This window comes from Candoia aspera, chromosome 2 (assembly GCF_035149785.1).
Source record: "Candoia aspera isolate rCanAsp1 chromosome 2, rCanAsp1.hap2, whole genome shotgun sequence".
NCBI classification, from domain to species: domain Eukaryota; kingdom Metazoa; phylum Chordata; class Lepidosauria; order Squamata; family Boidae; genus Candoia; species Candoia aspera.
This window is the reverse complement of record NC_086154.1, coordinates 244,034,013-244,060,052: the sequence shown is the minus strand read 5'-3', so window position 1 is coordinate 244,060,052 and position 26,040 is coordinate 244,034,013. Positions and strand designations below refer to the sequence as shown.

General features: G+C 40.3%; 1 protein-coding gene across 1 annotated transcript in view; it reads right to left on the bottom strand.

Annotated features, from left to right (window-relative positions):
- HCN1 (hyperpolarization activated cyclic nucleotide gated potassium channel 1) overlaps positions 1–19,716 on the bottom strand; it is a 141,111-nt gene extending 121,395 nt beyond the window's left edge. Inside the window, exon 1 of the mRNA XM_063295699.1 lies at positions 19,321–19,716. Within this exon, the coding sequence (XP_063151769.1) occupies positions 19,321–19,700 (380 nt within the window). The 5' untranslated portion in view covers positions 19,701–19,716. The remainder of the gene's footprint in view (positions 1–19,320) is intronic.
- Positions 19,717–26,040: the final 6,324 nt, after the last annotated feature.

Here is a 26,040-nt window from a genome sequence, read left to right as displayed (position 1 = left end):
CTGCCTGCCTGTGTTATCAACAGTCCCCAGACATGCAATTGGGCCTTACCCTTCTTGAGTTCAGGAGCTCAAATAGTTTATGATCTTCTTTCAGGAGGCCTTTGAACTTTAGAAATGACTTTACATGTACATGTCTTTTGTTATTTGCCTTCCATTATTGTTTTGCTATTATTTTTATATTGATGTGTTGTTTGTGGTTGTTTTTAATTACTGAAATATTTAGTATTGTCACTGATTTGCTCATGAATACCACCCAGCTAACCAGGGCAGCAACTTCAGGGTTGTGCTGCATTGCAATGCTATGGGTACCATATGCTGTACCAGTTGTAGCTTCTGAATTCTCTCCATAAAGAGCCCCACTTAAGGGATGTTACAATAATCCATGCAGTGATCAAGGCGTGAGTTATCATTGCCAGGAATCACAATGAAGATTTCAACAAAAGGTAAGCAATCTGTTTCTAACACCAAAGCATTTTGACAGACTTCGAACCTAAAACAACAAATGCAGTACATGTCATTTGCGTGGCAATTTTAAGAAAAAAGGTAAGAATGAACTGTAGTTTATCAAGAATGCAGTCCCCTTATGGAGGAGTCTAAACTTTGGTATTGCCATTCATAAGTAAACCCCATTTGAATCATCATTTGCTTTCAACTTGTAACTCAGAGATTGAAAAACAGTTCTTACAGTGTTCACCAGCTGTTTTAAATTTACTGTACTCTGGAATATATTCATGCAATTTCATGCAAATCTCACTCCCCCATTAAAAATATAGACTTAGATCATCGCAACACAGCAATCAAAATGTTAAACACTGTGCAGGATTATGCAGAAATACGCATAATTGGACTTTTTAAAAAAGATGGTTACATCAGAACAGTATCTTGAATCCTTAGCAAACTGATTAAAATTCCCTGATTGACAGCTAGGAACTCTGTCAGTGGCTTTGATAAGCAAGGCACGCTTCATCCCCACAAGCAAACATCAAGATCAGCCCTGTACAGATGATAAGAAATTTAATAGGAACACCTAAGCCTACACTCTATATGTTGAGTTTGAAAGAAATACTGGATCTAAACAGCAATAATCCATGGCAGAGAATAGCTGCCCATTATATTGGTGCAATCAGCAGGTTACAGCACCGGTTAACCTTGTTTGAGTTCCAAGGCTTTGCAGGATCTGCCCTTGTTTGTACCTGATTGCAGATCCCCAGGGAATACCAGGGCTCTAGGCTAGACTAGAGAATAAGGCAATGGCAAACCACTTCCATATCATTGGTAAGAAAACTGTGGATCTGTCCACGGAATTACTGAAAACCCAGCTCAAACCAAGGGCATCTTTACACATCCAAGGAAGACTGAAATTGGAATACTGTGCTAAATAATGTCAGGCAATAATAATGCTGAATAATTGCAGGGAAGGAATTATAGCATTAGAGTGGATGGCTTATGGAAAATAAACCTATAAATAACTGAGCAATGATGGTTATATAGTATATTAGAAGACAAGGCACTTCAGGAGTTCTGAGATTATATCATGGGTGCTTTCATATAATAGCTAGCATAGTGGGCACATCAGGCACAAAACATTCATTTACCAGCAGGTAAACAGGTAAAGTTGTTCCTGTCATCTCCTCTAGCGTCAAGATATAGCTTTGCTTTGTCTTTTATGTGAGGCAGGTGGTTTTAAACAAAGCCCTGAGCTTCAGTGATACACCATTTTTATTTTCTGAAAATGAAGGCCTATCTGAGTCTCAATGAAATAACTGAACTTCCCAGTTTAAGAATGAGTTCCATTCCCAAGGTCTGTCGTTAAGGCAAATTTGTATGTAGGCCAGAACAGTAATATTGTATAATACTATATAAATAATGTTGTGTAATTAACTCGAACCATTATGCATTTAACTTGAATTTTGCTACACTAGGCTCCATTCTTAACCATGGGTCGTCTATAAACCAGGCGTTCTTAACCCAGGGACTACAGTAATGCTGCAGGCAAGTAACATTTTGCTTTGTATTACAAAGAAATTCCATCTACACTATTTTAAATAAGTATCTTTTTAAAAATTACAGAAAACACAAGTTTTATAATCATATTTTGCTAGCAAACTTTCTATTGGCATCTGTTCTCCACTTTGGGAACACAATGTGAATTAAGCAGAGCTTTTGTCTAATCCAGCAGCATTTGACGTGTACGTTTGGGTCAGTTCTTATCGCATCACTTCCCTGACAACTCGTTGTACTGTGTGGTGGTCAATTGACTCACATTCTCTGGTTGAGGTTTTTGATAATATGACAACTGTTCAATAAGACATTGAGTACATGTATATGCTGTATATAGAAATAAATGTTTTTCATGATCCTCTTTGACTGGACTGTTGACCATTAACTTACCAATAGATAGCAGTACAAATCAACTGTTTAAAAATATATGGAGAATTGTGAATTTACAATCATTAATACAAACTTCATGACTACTGAAATATGGTTTAAAGAAGTATTGTATAACTAGTTCTTTATAAATAAAATAAAATAAACACCCAAGAAGCCATCGCTGGATCCCAACTTACTAGACAATTTTTGTACAATATCTAACCTCCCCTTTTGGGGGAAGGTGGTTGAGAAGGTAGTTGAACAACAGCTTCAGAGGACCTTGGATAAAGCAGATAACCTCGACCCCTTTCATTCAGACCTGGGTATGGGACAGAAACGGCATTAGTCACACTTTTGGATGACCTCTGGCATGGGCAGGATGGTGGTTGTAAATCCATCCTTGCCCTACTTGACCTCTCGGCAGCTTTTGATACCATCGATCATGGTATCTTTTTGAATCAGCTCAGGGGATTGGAGATGGGCGGCATGGTGCTGTGCTTGTTTGCCTCCTTTTTCCAGGGACACTTCCAGTCAGTGGTGATTGGAGAAGTCCTGCCCTTGGCCCCTACTATGTGGGGTGCCACAGGGTTTGGTGCTCTCCCCTCTTCTATTCAACATCTACATGAGGCTGCTGGGTGAGCTCATCCATCACCACAGGGTGGGTTTCATCATCACACGGGAAAAACCTACATTCTGATTACAACTCATAACAGCTTGATTATCCTGTCCAAGAGTACTGCCAGGAAGAAACTATTGTGTGGTTTCCTTCCAATAATCTTAATCTTGCAACATTAATGGGCAATCTAAAGTATAGCTAATGAATAGAAGCTCAAATTCTACTATGGAGGTTCTAGACATGGAAGTGGATTTTCCCCTTTTTCCTCCTGATGAGATCCTAAAGAAAATCTGTCCTCTGATGTTGTTATTTTTTTAAGAGGGGGGGAATTCCCACTGGTACCAAGCCAGAATTCTCTTCTAATACTAGAATATTAAATAACTAATATTTTCAAAGGAAATTTATTATCAAAACTCTTAAAAGGAGAAGGAAAAAAAACCCCTCAATTTCCCTTGATATATTTCTGCAACTTACTGATTGCAACTTAAAAACTGTATGCATTGGTTTGGCTCTAAAACATGCCGCAATAGCATAAAAACATTTATGATAGCTTAATTTAACATCAGAAACCTTGATTCAGGCATAAAAACTGCATACACTAGGGTCAGAACCCAGTTTTTTGTGAACCTATTTCTCTACATACAGAAAATATTTATTCTTATCTCTACTTTAAAATCATCCTCTATTAACATATCTTTAAGAAAGGCTACTTATCCATAACTCTGGAGTGTCACCACTGACAACATTAATGTGTATGTGTGAATGTGTCTCTGTGTGTCATTAATTTGCTTTGATATGACTAGAACAAGTCCTCTAGGAATTAACACTGCATGGGCCCTGAATTCCAAACCTGAAATCCCACCTCTGGGAAAAATAGAATTAGAGAAATAGACTGCTGAAAAGCTTTTTGACAAATTCTCACATTAACAAATTGTCTCCTGTACTCTTTTTTTTTTAAACCAAAAGTAGGTTAAGCATTTACCTCAAAAATTGTAGGTAGCTAGATAGGTCAATCAATCAATCAGTTATGGATGGGCAAATAACTCTTGTTATTGTATTGGAGGACAAATTAGTATTTTCTCATGGCGCTCAGTGGATTTTTGTGAATTCTGATTCATTTATATGTAATATGGCAGATATGCTACCTATAGAGAGAGCCATAAATTTGTACAATCCATTTTACTGTGTAAATTGAGAGATGAGTGGAGACTTTATGAAATGGCTGAAAGACGGTTGGAGTAAGGTTGAGAACATTACTAAGGAACATTACAAAGGAAGCAGCAGTGAATAACAAAGTCCAGGCTACAAAGGAACCAAACAAATGCCAACAATGGGAAATAGATTTGCATGTAGATGGGAATGGAGTCAGACAGAATGACAGCAACCAGATATTGTCCTAGAATGAATGTGAGAATCTGGTGTTGCCTAAAATGGACAGTGGCCAATCTGGTCTTATAACAAAATTGCACAGTTCTCCTGACCTCTCAGTAGATTTCATTACCATCAATCATGGTATCATTCCGGACTACTTTGTCAGATGGGGTCTAGGGGGTACAGTGTGGCAGTGGTTTCTGGACTGTGTCCAGCAGGAGGTACTAGGAGATTGTTGTTTATCACTTAGGTTGTTGCTCTATAGCCTAGCCTTTCTCAACCTCAGCAACTTTAAGATGTGAGGACTTCAACTCCCAGAACTCCCCCAGCCAGCACTTAAAGATGCTGAGGTTGAGAAGCACTGCTGTATAGTGTCCCTCAGGATTCTATCTTTTCTCCTATGCTTTTCAATCTCTACATCAAACTACTGAGGGAAGTCATCTGGGGCTTTGGAGTTCAGTGACATCAATACATTGATGATATTCAGCCCTACTATGTAATGATTGCCTATCCCAACAGACTCAGTCTCACCAGCGGTTTCTTAATAAAACTGATTTATTGAAAGAATAGTATGCATATACGAAGAAAGCTGAGAATAGGCAAAAGCGCGCCAAATACAAACTAAAAACCCTTGTCTCTAACCCGATCCCGCCCCTTACCCCAGCATCGCAACCACCCCCTCCCAAGTGTTGGTAAACGTCACACCTCGGCCTGGGAAAGCAACCTTGAACACATGTCATAACCCAAACACACATCTTCAGAGCAGCACAGAGATAACAGCCTGGCAAGGCTGAAATTCCCCACCCCGCGGAGGATAGGCACGGATCAGAAACATGACATGCGAAACGTTACGATGTATGCAAAGCATTGGAACGATGAACATGACATACTATGTCTTACCTAACCAAAAAAACAAAACAGAACCCCTGATAATGGACTGGATGAGAAATGAAATCCAGAAAAAATAGATGTTGGCAAAGAAAAATCTGTATTCTGTGATTGAGGTGAAGCTTGATCTGGATTCCCCAGAAGGAACACTTTCACATTTTGGGAGCTTGATCCCAGCTGTTGATGACTTTCAAGCATTTGCACAATTACTGTACAGGTAGTTTTATCCATACTTTGGTTGCATTACAACCTACTTTGACTGCTAAGGTGCACTATATGCGAGGCTACCTTTGAAACAGTTACAGTAACTGCAAGGGGATTCCTGAATTGAAAGATCTGCATTGGTTGCCAGTGCAGTACAATTACCTTCTGGACAAATTTAAAGTTTAGGGTTATGAACCTACCAAGCTTCTCAGATCAGTAGGAGAGACCATTCTGAAGATACCCCCACTGCAAGAAATCAGATTACCTGTTATACAGGTAAGCACCTTCTCCTGTGTGGCTCCCAAGCTATGGAATGCTCTCCTTATGGAGATGTGCTTTGCCTTCCCTCTCTGGTACCTAGGAATTTGACAGAAGCATTTCTTCTCCACCAGTCTTTTCTTAATTTTTATTAGTTTTAATGTTTGGTTTTTATTTGCACTTTTCTGGAACATTCTGTATTTATTCTAAAACACTTAAGGAACAAACTAAATGAAAGAAAAGAAGAAAGAAAGAAAGAAAGAAAGAAAGAAAGAAAGAAAGAAAGAAAGAAAGAAAGAAAGAAAGAGGAGAAGAAAGTGGAAACAGACACAGTGGGTGGAAAATAAAATATCAATAAATAGAGAATTTACAATTATCATAAAATTTACAATTCCTTATTTGATTGATAAAATAATTAACTGAATATATAAAACTAGATTCATTATGTCATCTTAAGAAATAATTGACGATCACTAAAAAACTCTAAACATTAATACTTATATTGATGTCACCACTATTTATCATTATTCCTAAAATAAACACACATGATCTTTTAAAAAATAAATGATAAATGATAAATAGTTTTTAAAAATCAGTAAAAACAATATTAAGTTCCCATTGTATGCGACTGGTGATGACATCAAAGTATTTATAAACATTAAAATTGTTTCTGTGAACTATTTTTACACTAATTATTTCCACCTTAAAAACCATATCCTAAGTATCTGAGTTTGCCTTGTTGTGTGACATGCAGGGAAGCCCCATTCTTGCTTAAATTTAGTCACACACCTGTTCTGGATATATAATGTTAATTTTGCTATTGTTGCATATTCCCCAGATATGATTTCCCAGCCTCATATCATCAGCAAAGTATCTCTTTTCCAGTTTTGGGCCAAATTTGTCCTTATGGCCATCAATATATATCTTAGTATTTTGTGATTTTTTCTTATTTATTTGTTCTAGAAAGATCCCTAGTAGAAGAAAGTGAAGTTTCAATCCAAGCTTTGTTTTTTTTTTCTTCTGAATAATGATGTGTATTGCTTTTCAGTACTTTTGAATCTTTTTACAAGATCACCACATATGGTAACATGTTTCTTCTCTATCACAACATTTCCATCATTTACTACTACATGATTTATTTAATTTTGCAATTATGGATGGGTTTATGTACTATCTGTAAAACATTTTGTACCACTTTTCTCTTAAATTATAGCTTAGGGCAATATTTGGACTTTAATTATATTGGGATTGGTTATTTGTATTTTGTTTTTTCTTCCTGCTGTAAGCTGCTATGATTGTCAGATGGGAAGGAAGGAAGGAGGGAGGGAAGGAAGGAAGGAAGGAAGTTTTCTGAAACACAGATATAAGTTAATTTGCAAATTCATTTCTGATAAATGAATAGGATATTTTTGGGCAGAATTTTAACTGGAAGAAGATAGGTGCTAATGGGTTCCATTCAACCCTGCTACTTATACCACAGCAGAGCCTATTTTGGTGAATCTTGCAAATTGGTCCAACAGAAACCTATGGTATGCCTCTCCTAACTTATTACCTGAAGATTCTAGGATTAATTCTTGACATCCACAATTAAAAAAAAACAGGTAACATGATAAAAGAGGTCTCAGTCCAAGTTCTTGAAAAGCCATATTAGCCAATATAGCAACTGAGCAAGCAAATGAACATAGCAAATGAACAAGTCGTCTGAGCTGAGAGAAGGCAGCTTTCTACGTTGCTGAAGATGAACACAATGGAATTTCTTATCCTTTTTTTTCAGATGTAACTTTTATCTGCTCTGCTATTACAAGCACTAATTTCACAGATGAAACAGATTTAACAATAGAAAAACTCTTATATGTTAGTGTTGCCTTTAAATTTGCAGAATGCCTTTACTTTGGTGTGTCATTGATGCACCCACAGAGAACACTCATTTTCTAATATGCGTAGATTGTAGGCCCGTTTATTCACACACTGAAGTTATTTCTCTTTGCCTTTAACCCATGCCTCATAAATACATAATTGGTTGTCTCTCACAGATTTGGGACACTGTCAAGCTAACCATGATAAATACCAGTCTGGTAGGCTGGCTGGGAAGTTGCTGCAAATCTAAGAGAACATTTTTCCCCTTTAAGAAACCCAGCATCATTTCTAATGGAATGTACTTGCTTTTTGGTGTCATAATATTATAAGAGATACATGTTCAACAGAAGGATAGCTAGTCATGATTTTACAGGTTTATTTTAAATATAAAATATAAAAACTGTCCAGAGTCCCCTTTTCGGGAGAGATGGGCAGTGATAGAAATTTGAAATATACATACATACATACCTATAAATAAATAAATAAATAAAATGATGGGAAGGTGATGCTATCTAACCATCCCATCCTCTGCTATCCCCTTCTCCTTTTGCCTTCAGTGGCTATAACTAAGAAAATGTTTGAAGATGAGATACCTCTCCTTCTAAGGTCAGACTGCTGCCGATGACATGGGCATTTCATTTCGTTTCATTTTTCGAGGAGGGTGGGAGGTTATTATAGAGAACGCCTGGCTTATTTCCTGGACACTAAAAAGCACCCACTTGGAAAATCCTCCACATGTCCCCAGCAACTCATTTATATAGATTTAAATATGCCATAGAGAAAAATGGAAGCTAGGTAACCTTAAAATGAGGAAGAAATTTAGAAGAACCTGATATAGAGTAGTACAAAACAATATTTAGGTCAGAACCACATGAAAATATTGTCATTTCTCTCTGAAACTTATTTTTTTTCAATGATGATACTGGAATTCTGGGAGATGTATTACCAGTACACCTGGATAGAAAATGTCCATTTTTAGGGAAAGAATGTGCATGTGCATGCTTTGAAAGGAGACACACAATGTTTAAAGTGAGTCAAACTTAGATATATCCATGTGGAAGCTTGTGCAAAACATACATACAACAGTTTTCTCAGGCTCCTATGTTCACCTTGTCATATAAGGATAGGCTATTATTTTGAACTGGACTGAGATAAATCTCAAATTATACAGATTCAGGGATATAGGGAGGTCAAGAAGAATAGATACTTCATCCTTATTCCAGCTGTACAGTTATCTTCTATTTTTAACTAATCAAGTGACTAATAGGCTGCAGTCCTAAAGACAATTTACCCTGTTATATCCCATTTAAGTTATTGAGGCATCTATATGTGTAAGTTTTCCATAGGTTACTTTATTGGGCCAGGGTCATTTAAGTAGCACCAATACCAATCAATGCATTCTACAAATGTTAATTGCAGGTGAGTTCTTACTTCCTGAAAAACAATGAGCTGGGCAGATGGAAGAAGGGTTTTCTAAAGTAAGTTGCAATGGAAAAAGAAATTACCATCATTTTGCTCTTACACTTTTTGCCTCCTAAATACTGCCTTACAGTATATCAACCTTCCTCACCTTCCTGCAGTCTAGATAAGCCAAATGTTTAATTCCAGAATGCCCTGCCAATGGCACGTTGATTGAAAATTCTGGGCTGGTCTGCTCGCTTTTGTTACTTGCTTCTCCCCTCTTCCTCCAGCACAATGGATGGGAACTCAGAAGTTTTCACATAGTAAAGAGGCAATGCATACTCCCTTTATCACCACCAAGGAGGAAAAGCGTTAAGTCTTTTCTTTTCTTCCATGAAATGCTTATTCCATTTATATAATCACAAAATTATTTGCCTTATGGGACTTACAGGACAGGTTTAAAGCTCTTTTGGGCTGCACAGCATAAACTATGGGGTGCTTTAGACCTTGGTTTAATGGGAATTCTTCCCTGGAACAATTACCTGCCAGCGTATATAACTAATGCAAGATTTAGCAATGAAGAGCGGAAACACCATCTTACAAACAAATATGTCACTCAGAGGTGAGAAAAACAGAAAAACAGAGTATTAAAAATGAGCATGAGTTAAGCAAGGGTATTCTTACAACATCATACATAGATTATTAGTGATGGAAACTTCTAGAAAACAAACTGAAAATTTTGCATGAAAGGATGTTTTTTTTTTTCATTTTTTTCCCCAAGCCTGAGAAAATAATTATAAAGAAGAACTTGGGGGAAAAGGAAAAACAGAAAAAGGTTAGCAGAGAAAAAATCTTTTCTCCAACCCCTGAACTGTTAAGTTTCTATGCCAGACTATCACATCTTTCCTTATTATATATTTTGAAGGTGAAAGGACAAAGGCAATATATTAACAACTGTTACAGACATGACGGAAGCAAGGATGGTTAGCAGTGATAGAAAGATAAGGAGAGGTACAATAAATGGCATTAGTGTAAACTAGAACTACTTATTTATTTATCAAATTTTATCACCGCCCATCTCCCCCCAAAAGGGGGACTCTGGGTGGTTTATAACAAGAACAAAGTTTAAAATTCAGTGCCATTAAATACAATAAATATATTAGTTAAATTTCCTTTCTTCTCTCTCTTATTCCTGCCTTTAATTTATTTTGCTTATTACTGCTTATTCTTCTTCTGAAGTTTGCATATTTTATTTTATTTTATTTTATTTTATTATTATTATTATTATTATTTTATTTTTATTTTTTTTATTTGTGCCTTCGAGTCAGTCTTGACTCCTGGTGACTGCCTGGACTAGTCCCTGAAGCTTCCTTGGCAAGATTTCTCAGAAGTGGTTTGCCATTGCCTCCTTCCCAGGGCTGAGAGAGAGAGACTGGCCCAAGGTCACCCAGCTGGCCTTGTGCCCAAGGCGGGACTAGAACTCACGGTCTCCTGGTTTCTAGCCTGATGCCTTAACTGCCTCACCAAACTGGCTCTCTTGCATAACATTACATACCCATCAAACTGTTTCCTTTCAGAAAAGGTAATATATAATAGCTCCTTGCATCTTTTGTTTTTTTTTAAAGGGCATTGGCTTTAATGCCCTTTAAAATGCTTTCCTAAAACATTTATTTTATTTTCTAATCCAGTTGAGAGTATAAACGGATATTTGCCTAAGTGAATGGCCCTTCAAAATGGGAGCAGAAATAACTTAAAACTGAAGCATGCCTACCACATTTCAAAGACAGTACAAGGCAAATCGGTTAGGCCACTCAGCCTGCTACTCCATCTGAAACTAAAATACCTTTAGGGGTTATAAGGGCAAAGCTGCTGCTGTGAGAAGGAAATTTCAGGTGCATCACATCAGTACCACAAGTGGATGATGAAGAAATAAAAGCTGTCAGAAAGAAATCTCAAGTGCATAGCATGAGTGTCACAACTGGGCTGTGAAGACAAAGGTTTATCATGTTGCTTACATAATGGTTTGCTAATTAGAGCTTAATTCCCAACAGAGCAGCCTGTTCTCTTCGTCCTAATGACCACATACCATTATTAAAGAAAATATCTCCTCTCTGCCCTGTGTGTATTAAGTGCATCTTCAAGGCTTCTCAATTATACATCTATCCATTTCATGCACACGGAACCTTGTGCATGAATTGTATGTTTGTATCACAATTCTTTCTCTTTTCGTTTTACATTTAAATGCATAGTACAATTAACTAAAGGTGGTTATTATACAAGAGAACGTCCTAATGTCAAATATAGTAATAAATGAATAATGCATTGCTCAGTGTTTTTTTTAAACTAAGAACTATCTGACCATAGACTACTATGTCTTTAGGAGGAGCATATTACTTATTACTCAATCTATACCAAACTCTTAGAAAATCATCTTTGGCTATACCAAGCTTCTCTCCTTCCCCCTCTCCCTCTCCCTCATTGAATCCAGGCTGGCCTTTAAAGATTATTTCCTGTCTTCCATAAATGAGTTCTAGGTTGTCTAGTAGCTGCTAATGAAAAGTATTATCAAATTTAATGCAAAATTTATCTCTCTGCTGCCATCTAATGGCCAGCCACATTTTTTCAACTCAGATCTGGTAGCCAGATTCAATCCAGAAATGGCAGAGTAAACCTGAAATTTTCTGCATGAAAAGCATATGCTCTGAACTATATCATCTCAGCAGTAGGGGGCACAGTAATTCTTTACACCAATAAAAAAGCAGGACAACTAGTACATCACTTCAAGTGATAGGTGTTAATGCCTTCTTAATTTCATTTCCAGAGAGAGGCCAACTGTTTCTTACATTCTTGCTTCCTCACTTCTCAGATACACTATAGCTTCCTCAGATCTGTCTTTCGTGCTGTCCCCCAATTATTCTGGACTTCCACTCCAATGGCTTCAGCTAGTATGGCAAATGGATGGTGGCAGATGTAGTCTAAAACATCTGGAAGACTTCAGGATATGTGTGCCTCCCTTAGCCCTTCTACCCTTGTCAGTTTTTGAGGTAGACTAAACCTGAAGTAATAGAGAAGTTGTTAAGAGCTGGACAAAAAAAATAAATGGGCCAGAACTGGTTATATGAGATCAATTATGTATCATTATATATTATCTGCATTTCATTAATTTACTGCCAACTGAAAACCCACCAATTACCAGTTATAATATCATAAAATAAGAGCTGCCATTATAATAGTACTGCACCAGTTGGCAATATGTAGTATTTTTACTGTATTATATACTATACAATTTTATATAGTATAGCATTTACTCCATAATATAAATTTACCCTCAAATAATTATTTGTGAATTGGAGAAGTTGTCATCTTATATTTACTGATAACAATAGCTGTTGAAAACAAAGGAATTGATCTGAACTGTAAACGTTACCAAAAAGCTTGGAAATTAACTTGGATGGCAATGTTTATTTGTGTATTTAACTCTCTGTTCAAAATATTAAACAAGGCTTATTTCTCTTTTCTTTTCATTCCTAGTCCCATCACTTTATCTCCAGGCCCATCCAGCTTTGTTTCCCCTTTCTCTTTCCTGTCCTTCCAGTGTAGCAACTCTTTCCTCCTACCCCATCTCCATCCTGTATTTTTCTTCTTCTTTCTGCTGTTTCTTCTTGAAAGAAAGAGTGGCAGGTGTCCATGTTTACTTGTGTGTTTTTGTGTGAGACACTAATTTATATGTTTGAGACAGAATGGATGGGCCATGCAAATGGAGCATCACTGAATCTTGTAAAAAGTGCTTTATTTCATAGGAAATTCATTTTCCTTAACAGTTATTAATTCAATTAATGATAGACTCTGTTACAGCAATGATGGGTGCACCATTGAAAGACCTAAAAGACCAAATTAGGGACAGATCACCATGGAGAAAATCTATCTCCATGGTTGCTAGGAGTTGATCCCAACTTGATGGTACATAATTGATCAATCTATCAATTTTAGGCTGTGCGTCTGGCAGTTATATATACATGGTGTATATGCACACATATTGTAAGTGTGTTGATGATGGGGGACCACAAGGATTGCCTTTAGTTGGAGATGGCAATCCTAAGGTAGACAGAGCAGCAAAACTAGGCAATGCAAACAAAATTCCCGTCTCACCTCTATGGGTGGTATGTGTCTTCCTCAACCTCGGGTCCTCTACCAGAGGCCTAGGAGTTTGAGGGTTCTGCGCAGTATCTCAGCTGTCCCTAGCACTGCACTCTTCTGGACAGAGAGCTCTGATGTTGCTCCTGGGATCTCTTGAAGCCACTCTCCCAGCTGAGGAGTCACAGCCCGGAGTGCTCCTACCACTTTGGCCTTTACTTTCCACATCCTCTCTAGTTCCTCCTTCAGGCCCTGGTACTTCTCCAGCTTCTCATACTCTTTTTCCCTGATGTTGCTGTCACTTGGCACTGCTACATCTATCACCACTGATCTTATAGACAAAGTGGCAAAACTATGCAATGCAGGGGTGTGTGTCTGTGTTTGTGTGTGTAGAGTTGGTTCATTTGTTTCTTCTTCTGGGGTCATTGAATTTTCCCTTTTGGGATCATCTTAAAATCAAAGTTATTCTTAAGTATGTACAGTAAGTAAAAATGTAAATTTTGCAATATGCATGAAAGTGAATTTACTGATGTGAATATTTAAACAATCAATCTAATGCCAGCCATCATTCATACAGAAAATGCCAACACTAAACTTACCAAGCTGGTACCTTCTACATAGGATGGGACAACAATTTCCAAAATTCCTAGCTAGCATTTTCAACATTCTAAAAGGCATGGGTTATTTGCTTATTTCTAAAAGGGTTTCTGAATTGAGTTCCAAAAGATGTGTATAGCATTGCATCTAACATAACATCATATCCAAGTATGCGTCCAATAGTTTCCTAAAATTTTGTATCCCCAGCAGAAAGATTCTGTTTTATTATCTCAATCTCAGTATAATTTAAGTAGTCGTTGTGTATATGTGTGTGTGTGTCTGTGTGTACCTGAGTTTATTTTATTGTAACAGCAGGATAATATGTGCAGAAGGTTATTAAGAAGAGCTTAAGAAGGATATTATAGAACTAGAAGGAGTACAAAAAAAGGTAACCAAATTATAGGGCTGAAGTAGTTCTCATATTAGGAGAAAGTCTAGTAATTGGAGCCCTTTAGTATGGAACTAATGAGAATATGGGAAGGTATGACAAAATATCAAAAATCATGCACAGGATAGATAATTTGAGTAGTGAGAGTCATGTTTTCACAACGTGAAATGTAAGGTCATTCATTAAATTACATTTCACAACATGGAATGTAAGGTCATCCATTAAAACAATGAATGCAAGGGAAAGTCCTTTTTTACACATAGTTTATTGCCAAAAGCTGTAACAGCAGCCAGTTTGAATGGTTATAAAATGGACTGTGCACGTTCACAGAGGAACATGCTATTAATGACTACTAACGTTGATGCATATTTACTACCTTATAAATCATAGCCAGCATGCTTTTATAATATGTTGCTGGAGGCAATGATGGAAGGGGACTATAGCACCCTAGTCCAAGCTTGGGAGTCTTCCAAAGGCATCTAGTTGGCCACTGTATGATGCAGAAGAAGGACTAGATGGGCCAATATCCTGAGCCAGCAGGGATCTTTTTATGTTATGTTTTAACTAAACTCATGTATAAATACAATCAAGCTAACAATCATTGATCAAGAAAAGTTGATGATTGCTGATTCCATGTTTATTACAGGGGGAAGTAAATATTTTAATCTCACATTTTGTATTTAAAATCAGTTGACTTTCAACTGAAAAAGTAAATTGTAAGTCGCCCTGGACATCTGCTATCCTCTTCCTTCCACATATTTTACGTCCAGTTGGTTCTTCAGTGATGGGGCAGCTCTTTGGAATAGTCAGATTCTACTAGCAACCTATTATCACTACTATCCACAAGAACCATTGCTTGTATTTAAGCTTGTGAATAAAGTTTTTATCTTGTATTTGTTTAAAACGTGAATTTCCAACAAGCTGATGATGTTACCTGGTTGGGTAATGAAATATCTACAACCAAACAACCAAGCTCAGAGAGGATACCACAGTTCAACCCTGAGCTTTTCCTTCAAACGATGAAATAAAATGACTATTTTATATTGTATGATCATCACTGTCAGAGATTCCTAAAAGTTTGAAATAGCTAGTGAAAAAATTACACAAACATACATTTTTATAGTATTCATAAGCAACCCAAGACTTACTACAAAATGTTTTAAATAGATTAAGTTCAAATTATTGTACACCAATACTACACTGCTCTATCCAAACATATTTGTATTAAAAAGTTGTTTTAGGATAGAAAGATACTAAGATATATAATCTTTACTTCACGTTTAGTACTTGTAAGAATTAGCATCTGTATATAGAGTTAGCATTCTCTTTATACAGATGAATAAAGTGACTATAATAGAAGATACACTTTTTTATTCTGTTATGTTAAAATGCTATTTGGTCTATCTAGTTTTGTGGAAGATCATGCTAATCTGTTAATGGTTGATCTCAGAAGGTCACCACTATTTAATTCTCTTTTCTCTTCCCTCTTCCACATGCCTAAGAGGGAAATTAAATTTGCTATATTTTGCACAGCAACAGATACGGTGCATATTATTTAAAGGACAAAGGCGGGCCTTCCAAGGTTAAAGATGGGATTTCCAAAATTCCGATTATTCAACACCTTGGATAGCTCCCAGTTAAAGAATCTAATATTTCTCCCCTCTCCCAGCCCTCAGTGCAAACTAATATAGGTTAAGAGATATTACTCTCTGGTTTGCAAACAGCAGATAAATTAATAAGGACAAAATCCATCCTATCCAAAAATTATTATTCAAAATCCCAGTTGCCCTCAATCCATGCTCTTCTTTTTCTTCCCTGCAAAATCCTGATTTTCTACCAAGCTGATAATAGCCTATACCAAAAGTATCGAGAAAGACAGCTAAACATGCATGTATTATCATACAAAAGCACTTTATGCACAGATCAGCATAAGCTATTCAATGGTGCATGGTTCAACCAAGAGGCTGAATTACAAGTATATGTCTTTCCAAATTTCTCATGAGGAAGTGTGACTCAGACATAAAGCTTTGATTTTTCAGAGCAAAAACAGCACACACCTCTAAACTAAGTGTCCTTTCCAAAGGAAAAAAAAATCTTATTCTGGTTTCCTGTGGCAGTTCTGGTTTCCTAATTTTGATGCCTTCTTTTGTCACATAGCAGAAAGGCAGGGTCAAGGGTGAATGAAGAACTCAGAGATATGTTGTTTCAATATTATATTTATTAGATGACCTTACCCTCTTGATGTGGCTGATACCCACACAGCTCACTTAACCCCTAGATCCCCGGGCTGGTGCATGTGACTCACCAATATTGCCACCCAACTGATACAATTAAAGTTCTTTTAATTAAAAATAATGGGAAGCAGACCAAAAACCAGAACATTAGCCTCAAGGATAGTCTCTTTTTTTCCAACAATGCCTTTGGGTCCAAGAGGCTTTCTTAGAAAATAATCTGGTTGATAGACATAATATAGCCCAGAGTTCTGGAAGAGAGCTTACCTGTCCAGGGGAAAAAAATAAAATAAAATAGAGTACTCTAAGGAGCTAGACAGCATCTTGAAAGGTGGTGGTGGGGAATTACCTCACCTGTAATTTTGTTTTTTTAATTGGCCATCTGTACCATAACAGTTATATTGTTAAAGTGACCCAAATATGTTTTTCGCCTACCAACTTAAGATTAGGTTAGGGATCCATGTCTTTCACACTGGTCTATATCTGGAACCCCAAATGTATATATAAAACTGCTGCCAGAATATGTCCTTGCCTATATATGTAATAGATTGGTTTATTTGTGCAGTTTTAATTGTTGCATTCTATTACATTCTTGCTTTTTTAAGCAGTCCAGAGAACCTATACTGATAAAAAGAAACGAATGACTAAATAGATAAATAAACAGCCAGTTGATATTCTAGGTGTCTATCTATGTAAAACACTTTGCAGATAATATATTCAACACATATATTTGGGGTACATGGATCAGCTCCAATCCAAACAAAATGATTGATTTAATTCAAACCATCAATCTAATTATTTCAATCAATTCAGAAAACTGAGTCAATTCCATTTGATTTTCTGAATTGATTTGGAGAAAAATGGCTCTAGTGGCTTTGAATCAGTCTCTAATGCAAATGTTAAATGCACCAAAGTGGCCTCTCCCCCAGCCTTCTGTGCACAGAAAAGAGCATTTGCACTGGGCTGTAGTCAAGGTCAATCACATTGTTTCTAATTTCAGCATCACCCAAAGAATTTTGTGCAAGTACTTTTTTTCTCACCTTTCAAAATAAAGCAGGGTATATTTGTTTGTCCTCCTTGGTCAGCTGGAGGGGAAATGACTACTTGCCATAACAGTGAATTAAAGGAAGGGATGCGCATAGCTTTTAGATGTTGGTGGTTTCTGGGTTTGTACAAAAACAGCATGTATCAACTTTAATTTCTCATGCCACAGATTCCACACAATGAGTGTGCCAGCAACCACCAGCTTTTCACCTCAGGGAATGAAGACTTTTCAGAGAAGATAAAGTAAGGAATAGCCCCCGTTATTGGAAAATGGGGATGAGAGTAAAGTCACATTTCACATTCCTTGCTTTTGCTATGAAAGGTTTTTTTTTTAAAATGCAAGTTCTAACATTGAGTGGATGAATGAATTAAAAACATCTGTAAAAAATCCACTGAAAAAATCAGGGAAATATTTTTACTTGTTAAAAGAAGGGGGGTGGGTTAAAACACCAAAACCATCTAGCCTTCAAAACTAAAGGTCATAAGAAGTAGTGTGGTTACATTGCCAGACCTGGACTGGGGAAACCTGGGTTCAAATACCATCTCAGGAGTAAAGCTCATAGGATGACCTTGGACAAGTCATCACCTCTCTGTGTAATCAACTTTGTGGGCTTCCTGTAAAAGTAAAATGGGAAGGAATACATTCTTTTGCTTCAATTCCCTGAACAGAAGGCAAGATATAAATGAAATAAATACATGGAATAAGAAAAAAAGTGTTGGGTTTTTTTTCCCCCCTTAAAGCAGGGCTGGGTGAATCAGGTATAAGCAGCATATACTGAAGCCGATGGGAAGAAAAAAATAGTTTCTGGTCAGGTGCTTAAGAATAGCCTGTTCCATTGGGACTGAAAGCCATGCAAATGAGCCAGCTTGCCAGTTCAAATCCCAACAGGTTAGTAGCATTCTGAAAGCCAGTATCATGCACTGGTTGAGGAGTTGAACTGGAATCAGAGAAATCCAGGTTCAAGTCCCCATTCAGCCAGAGAATTCAGTGGTAACATTCCCCCAACATGTTTAACCAAGTCAGCTAAAAATCCAGCATCTGCCTTAGCTTGTTTAATGGTAAGCCTGGTTTTGAAGATTATTTACTTATTAGGGGCTATATTTGAACCTAGCCTGTTTGCTTACATTGGTGGATCAATGTACTTCCCTGCAAACCCAGGAATGAATAAATTCAGTTACCAAGTTAAGCAATTGATGTGAAAAAAGCCACTGCATGATGTTTGGCCAACAAATATCATTCAGCCTAACCTACCTTAGAGAATTACTGTGGACAGGAAATGAGAGAGGACCCTTTTCACCTCCACCACCTTGATCTCTCAGAGGAAAGGTGGGGTATAAATTTACAATAACAAAATAAGCATGCCGAGGAGCATGTTTAGATATGCACAAGACTGGCCTGTGTTTTCCAGAAGATGGAACTGGGGTTCTTGTTTTTGCAGGAAGACTGATGGAATGGAAAAGGTAGGGAGAAGCTCTGTGGGCAATGACCAAGGGTGTAATTTCTATGCCCCTCGTCCCTGCTTCCAGTTCCTTGCACAGGCTTTCTTGCATGAGTTCTGATGAAAACTTTGCTAGGGAGGAAGATTAGCTAGCTCTCTGGCATATAAAGCAGGATGTGTCTTTCGCAGAAGTCCCAGCATTTTTTCACAACTCTTGTTGCCAATGATATGCCTTTCCTTCATGGAATTATTGGAGTGGGCTGAAGAGAGACAGACAAGGCTGGCTAAGGTGACAGACAGAAACGTTTCATCCCTCCCCTCGCGAGTTATCCATTCAGGGGCACCCTTCTAGGTTGGACATCAAGATATCGCACAGCACCCAGCATTTGGCTGGCACATAAAAACGAGCAAATACCCCCCCGTTGCAGTTGGACTTCGTTTGCCCAGAGTTGGCACACGCCTTTTCCATCTCACCAGTTGCAAATCCTGTCGCTTCCCGTCGCCCAACCAAGCGCCCCTCACCTGAAGTCGCTGTACGGATGGATGATCCAGAATCCTGCAGTTTTAACCCTTTCCTGCTCCTTCTCCACGGCTTTCTGGCTGCCGAACATGCGGAGGGAGAATTTGTTGACCCCGGGCTGCAGCATGGACGTGAACTGCCGCTGCATGAAGCCGTACTGGCGCCGCGCGCCGTCGGCGTTGTCGAAGCCCCCCATCGGTTCCTCGGCGCCGCCGTTGCCGTCCACTTTGAAACACACCGAATTGCCATGCTCTTTCAGGCTCCCGGCCCCGGCGCTCGGGCTGCTCAGCGCCTTCTCCGCTGCCGCCTTTGCCTGGGAGCAGGCGCTGGGACTGCCCTCGTCCCGGCTGCCGGGCGAGGAACTCGGCTTCTTGCCCTCCATGCCGCCGTCCGGCGACCAGGAGAGCGCTCCAGCCTGTCCGGCTCCTCTCGAGCCGCCGGCGGAGGAGGAGCGAGCCAGCCAGCCAGGCGAGCCGGCTCCCTCGGAACAACGAGCGGCGGCGGCTGGTCCTACCCGCCCTTCAGCAGCGCCTCACTGCCCTGTGCCTCTCCTGGCATTGGCCAAGCCGGCAAGCGCCGCTTCTCGCTCTGGCACCGACGGGCGAGGGGCGGAGAGAAAAAAAGCCGGAGCCTCCCGCTGTGCGCCCTCTGCCGGTGGCCGCCCCGCCCCGCCCGGCCCCTTTGGCCCCGCCCCTTTGGCCCCTTTTCCCTCGCCTCGACATTGAGCGACCCGGCGGAGCCCTTGAGAGAAGCGGGGGAAGGGAAGGCCCTTCCTTCAGCTTGGCTGAGCCGGCGTTTTCTTGTCCAAACTCGGAGAGGTGTTGCGCGCCAGACCTGGCCTGCCGGTGGCTTTGATTTGGGTCTTCACCTGGGAGTCCTGGCGCTCGGTCTCGTTTGAGGAGAAAGAGCTACGGACGGTCTTCACGCAGGAAACCCGCGTGAGGAAGACGCCGCCGCCTTCCAACCGGTCTCGCAGTCGCGGGCAGGAAGGCTGCAGTTCTCCGCCGGGGTTCTTCCAAAGCGGGTGGCGGTCGGCTGCGCGCTGCAGTTGGCCGCAGCTGCCTTGCGAGCGAGGTTGGCTGATTCATATGTGCCAGTTCGCACCCGCTACGTCGAGTTGTAACTGCTGGTGAGATTGAGCCTTCACAGATGTGTGAAAACGCTGGGGCGCGAGGGATGGAGGAAACTTCGTCTCAGTTGCTCTAAAGGGAAAGGACTAGAAATATTGGTAAGAAAGCAAACGTCAGCTTCCCCAGAAGATCGTTCATTAGGCTAAAAGACCCGCCGACTCTGGGACAGACTGCCTCTGTAGTTGGTGGGCTTTCCTTCATGGCTGATGGTGAAGGACCTCATCTTTGCAATTCTTGCATTCAACATGTTGTTCAACAAGAGGACTTCCAAGGTTCTTTGCCAATTGTGTAATTTCATATCGCTCTGGTCACCTCAGATGCACCTGAGGTGCAGTGCTTCTGCCTGCGGTATTCAAGGTCACAATAACTGAAATGAAATCCACAGTACAAATCCAAAAGAAATCTTCCCTTTCAGTTCTTTTGATAGTTTACTGCAGGTGTTATTTTGTTTATTCTGAGTTTGAACACCACTGGTAGGAGAACAGGCAGTATGTTAAATTTTGTGTAGGTTTATTTTAGTTATGCTTCACCTTACTGGTGAGATGCCCAGAATCACCCAACCTCCATGGCTGTGGATTTAAATCAGGTGGCAGCAACTGGCCAACCTTCCTATCTCCAAAAAACTAAGCAGAATCAAAGGTTGATGCTAGAAAATCCTAGAGTGGGAAGAAGAAAAAGCATTCTGGAAAAAGTCAACAGCAAACCCCTATTATATTGTTGCCAAAATAATAATAATAATATAATAATAATAATAATAATAATAATAATAATAATAATAATAATAATAATAATGTAGCCTTCAGAAGTCAAACTCAGTGGAGTCTTTACCATAACTCTCCTGCAATCCACCATCATGAGGTATTTTGTACAACTTCCCATGTAGGGTGGAAAAGCTGGAGCAGGCCAGGCCCTGAAGCCAAGCAGTTCAACAGATTTGATTTGCTTTTAGAGGTGAAGGGGCCACATTGCTTCACTCAAGATAGTGGCCACAACAGTGAGATTGAAGTTCCACAACACACGTAAGTTACGCAACACACATAAAAATAAGACAAAGGGTTGATTGCACCCTGCACTCTTTGACACGCCCTGTGGATGCCCCTGCTTCACAAACTAGCTTTATTTAACATGTTTTATTTGAGGTGAAGTATCTTTTCAGAACTTTAAACACCTCTAATTTCTATTCTGCCTTTCTTTCAAAGAAGGGCACTTTTTTTTTCTTCCTAGCAATCCTGTAAATTATATTCACAGTGATTAATCCAAAATCATCCAGAAACTTTGTAGTTTAGTGAGGGTTTGAACATAGCTTTCCCCAGTTCTGATCCTCTAATCCAGCAAATGATGTATATACAGAAAACCTAGGAGCAGCCCTATTTTACAATAATCTGCCAGAACATTGTATACCTTTTACACTCTTATATTTTTGCAATCCTGTCAAGGAGCAGAAACAGGATGCTAACTCTTCCAGAACAGAATTTTGCACAAAATGTTCTTCAGAACTTTTGCAAGCGCAGCAGCTCTCCACTGCTCATTAAAGCAACTACATCCTTTTCCAGGCTTCTATGCAAATCTGTTTTAATGTGGTGTCTAATGCAACTATCAAAGCAGCTGCATCTTCTTCCAGACTCTCACAAAAACTTGAAAAAAGTCATAGCTGCTTCAATGGGTAGCAGTGAGGTTTGGTGCTGCTTGCATGAGTTTGATACATTTCTTCTGAATCATGTTCAGAGCATACACAATTCTTTTAAAATCAGTTGTGGTAGGAAAGGACTAGATATTTCCAGACTGTATAAAATACCTTTCCTTTGGAGATAGAACCCATCCTGGATTAATGTATTTTTCCCAGGCATGTTGGTCCATGGGAAAAATCCATGCTACAGTTTGACTTCAGGGTTGTAGCAATCACAATTATTTTAACCTTTCCATTGAACCGTAAAGTAGATGATCTCTGCTTAAGAAACAACTGTCGTTTTCCAGCTGTCCTTACTAAAAGCAATTAGTAACATTAAATGGCAGAAGCACAGATTAGTATCCAAGTAGGAATCTCCATGTGTCATGTGAAATTGGGAATATATATATCTGTGTCTCCCTATAATCCAAATGATTCAGCATTGTTTTTCCTAGACAGACAAAAGAAATAGAAGGACAACCATCAAAACCCTAGTGAAAGAGAATGTTTTGCAACCAGTCTTCTAAAACAGATTTCCAAAAGTATATCATGTCTGGGCTTTTTAACAGAACTTCCCAGATAAAACTCACAAAGCATATAGATGAATGCAGGAAGTATCTCTTTTCTTCTTTTCAGAAGTAGTCTAACAGCAAAATCTCCCATTGTGGAACCTGTAACTTAAAGCATACATCCATTTTAAATAGATACAGTGGAAAGCAGCAAATCATGTCAGCTTATGGACTATTTTTTTTAATCCGTTCAGTCATGTCCAATTATCGCAGCCTGCCTGGACTAGTCCCTGCAGTTTTCTAGGCAAGGTTTTTCAGAAGTGGTTTGCCATTGCTTCCTTCCTAGGCTGAGAGAGAGTGACTGGCCCAGGGTCACCCAGCTGGCTTTCTGCCTAAGTGGGGACTAGAACTCACGGTCTCCCAGTTTCTAGCCTGGTGCCTTAACCACCACACCAAACTGGCTTTATCCCTATCATTAGGCAAAGTGAGTAGTTGCCTCAGGTAGCCAATTTTAGGGCAAAAGGGCTGCACATTCTTAGTATTTCAGTATATTGTTATTTTTTTCCTCCAGAGAACGGAGATAGGGTTGTGTGTGTGCATATGTGTGCATGCATGTGTGTTTTCTTAGGTACCAAAATAGCCAGTTCTATATTCTGGGCACTTTGAGTACTGGGATTTTGCTTTTTTTCTTTGGCACAAATAACAAATTAATTGTCAGTTTTTCCTAAGCCTAGGATCAGGCTTAATTACACCAACTGTTCCCAGCACCAGTTGCAGCTACCTGTCTGTATGATATAGAAAGGCAAAGGCATGTCCTATTGGGTATTGTATTTCTTTAATAGTCAAATTTTATATACTGCCCTTATACAAAGAGGCTCTTGAACCTTTTTTGCCTGTCCCTACTCTTAGAATTTTAAAATTTTGGCCTGACATAATCAGGCAAAATTTTTGCACAGACATAACCAATTGGTAAAATATCCTTGTTCTGATTAGAGCGTGAGTACATAAATTTGCAGAGGTAACTATCAACCATCAGTCAACCTTACCTTAATCCTAACCCTAATCCTAAACCTAACCTATTTGGTGGGGGGGAAAGTGCAAGACAGTGGATGTAATCAATGGGTGCACAAAACTCACTGGTGGGCAAAAATATTTTGGAGAGGAAAAATAAACAGCCTATAACGATGCATACATGAGTCAAATGTGGATGTGGTGGATTTCAGTGATGCTGCTGGTTCTCAGGAAGGAGGGAGCACATTCCAAGGAGGGGGACAACGTAAGAGGAGACACAGTCCAGAAATGGAATGTGGGAAAACTATGAGGTTCAGAATAGCCCTGTCCTACAGCTTTCCCAGGTTATTTCCCCTTAGGTTAGGTAGACTAGGTCTGGCAAGATTCTGTCTATATGGTGTAAGCAAATAAAGAACTGAAGTTTGGCTGGACTGATTCTCTGAAGTTCTTGGGCTGGGCCTGACAGTGGTTCTGTTGGGCTGCCTATTGCCACAGTCCTCCATCAATGGATTGGCAATTTTGCTAAAAAGCTTGTCACTCAAGTTTCACTAGATACATTTTTAGAAGGCTTTATCTTCCAGCATGAATGCTAGAAACAGAGTGAGGGAAGGGCAGCAATCCAGAGCTACTTGTCAACTTGGCACAATAAGCCGTAAGTGGTTGGCAACAACCTCTTATGACTTACCTCTTAAGATTTATCCAGGACAGAGTTTTCTCTTGGTAGGGTTTCTATCTAGAAAAATCCCAAGGGGGTATCAGCTTTTTGGGAGAATTTCAGAATTTAGTTCTTCCAGACAACTCCAGTCCTCTTTCTGTTGCTTTGGTTTTTGTTTTGGCATTCTCCATTTCTGTATGACATTTCAGAAGGTTACTGTGCCCAAGAATGCACACACAGAATGTTCATCTGGTTAGCACAGTTCTACCCCAGTGCATTCAAAATGACTCTTGATGGCTTATACTGAATGTAAAGAAAACAATTAAAACATCCTTGGTCTCATTTCAAACAGACAGAAACTAACAACCATAAGCCATCACCCCAAAAGAAGACTAACAGCAACATAAACAATAAAAAATGAAAGATGGCATCAAACAAGCTCAGGGCAATCAAGCCCCAAAGCAATTGGACTAAAGATCCAAGATGGCGGCCGGGAGGAGACGCTGCTGCTCCTTCCCTCTTAGCGCTGTGGAATTTCGGGGGCTTTCGGCTCTTTTGGTCCATTTGACCAACCCCCCACCTTGCTACTGATGGGGCTGAGGTGGACAAGAATTGCCTGGGCTTAATTTAAATAGCCCGGGCTTAGGTTCGTCTGTCTTCCCAGCCTGGACTTCAATACCTGGACTGGTGGTGAGCGGGGGGCTGTGTCGGGCGTCGGAAGGTCCCGGTGGGCCTCGGCGGGCATCGGGAGGTCCCGGGGGACTCTGCGGCCTGCGGGCTGGTGTGGCAAGCTGAACGGGCCGGAGCTGGACAACATGACGGCCTCGAAGGGGAGGTGTGGCCTGAGCGTCTCCATGGTTCTGGGTGAGCCTCAGCGGCTCAGGCTCACAACGATTGCAGCTTGCGGCGAGGAGCGGCGGGCCTGGTGTCTTTCTGGCCCCTGGCCCCTGGGCCTCGGCAGCGAGGCTGGCCTGGCAGCGGTTGGCGGAGTGGTGAGCCAGCAGAACGACGAGCCCTGGATGGGACGGCCGGGCCAGGCCTTGGTGGTCGTGGCGACTCTGCAGCGTGTTCTTGGGCCCTGGTCCCAGGCAGTGAGGCTGGGCCCCGGCAGTGGCTGGTGGAGTAGTGGACCAGCAGAGCAATAAGACCCGGATGGGACAGCCAGGCCTGGATGGAACAACGGTCTCCAAGATAGTGGATTCCGCACCAGAGCCTCCTGGTGGAAGACTTTGGGGGGAGGCTAGGGTGTGGGTGTGAGTCATCCCCTAACCTTCCCAGAGATGGCAGGCAGTTAAGAGGGTCCCTCCTGTGTGGGTGTGGTACTCCCCTCCGAGGGTGGGAGATTCGGGGGGGGCAGAGTTGTGTGTTTGTGCATGAGAGTGTGAGGGAGTGTCTACCCCCTGTGTGTGAGATGGGGGGGACAGGAATGGGTGGGTGCTCTCCTATTGACCTGTGAGAGAGGCTGAGGGGGGCATAGGGTAGGTGTGCGGAGCTCTGGCTAGACTCCTGCAGCGCCGAGAGCATGAGCTGGTGCGCTGCGGGGCTGGCCATTGCCCGGCTGTTGATTGATTCCGGAGAATGGGTGAATGGGGGAGGAGACCCTTATTTCCACCCAGGGTTTCTGGAGGTCTGGGAGTGGAGGCAACTGGGCCTGGAAATTCTGGGGGCTATAGAGCGGGGTATATCATCAAGGTGGTGATGGGTCAGGGATGTTATGATGGGAACCAGAGGGCGGGCCATCTCTGGGGAAG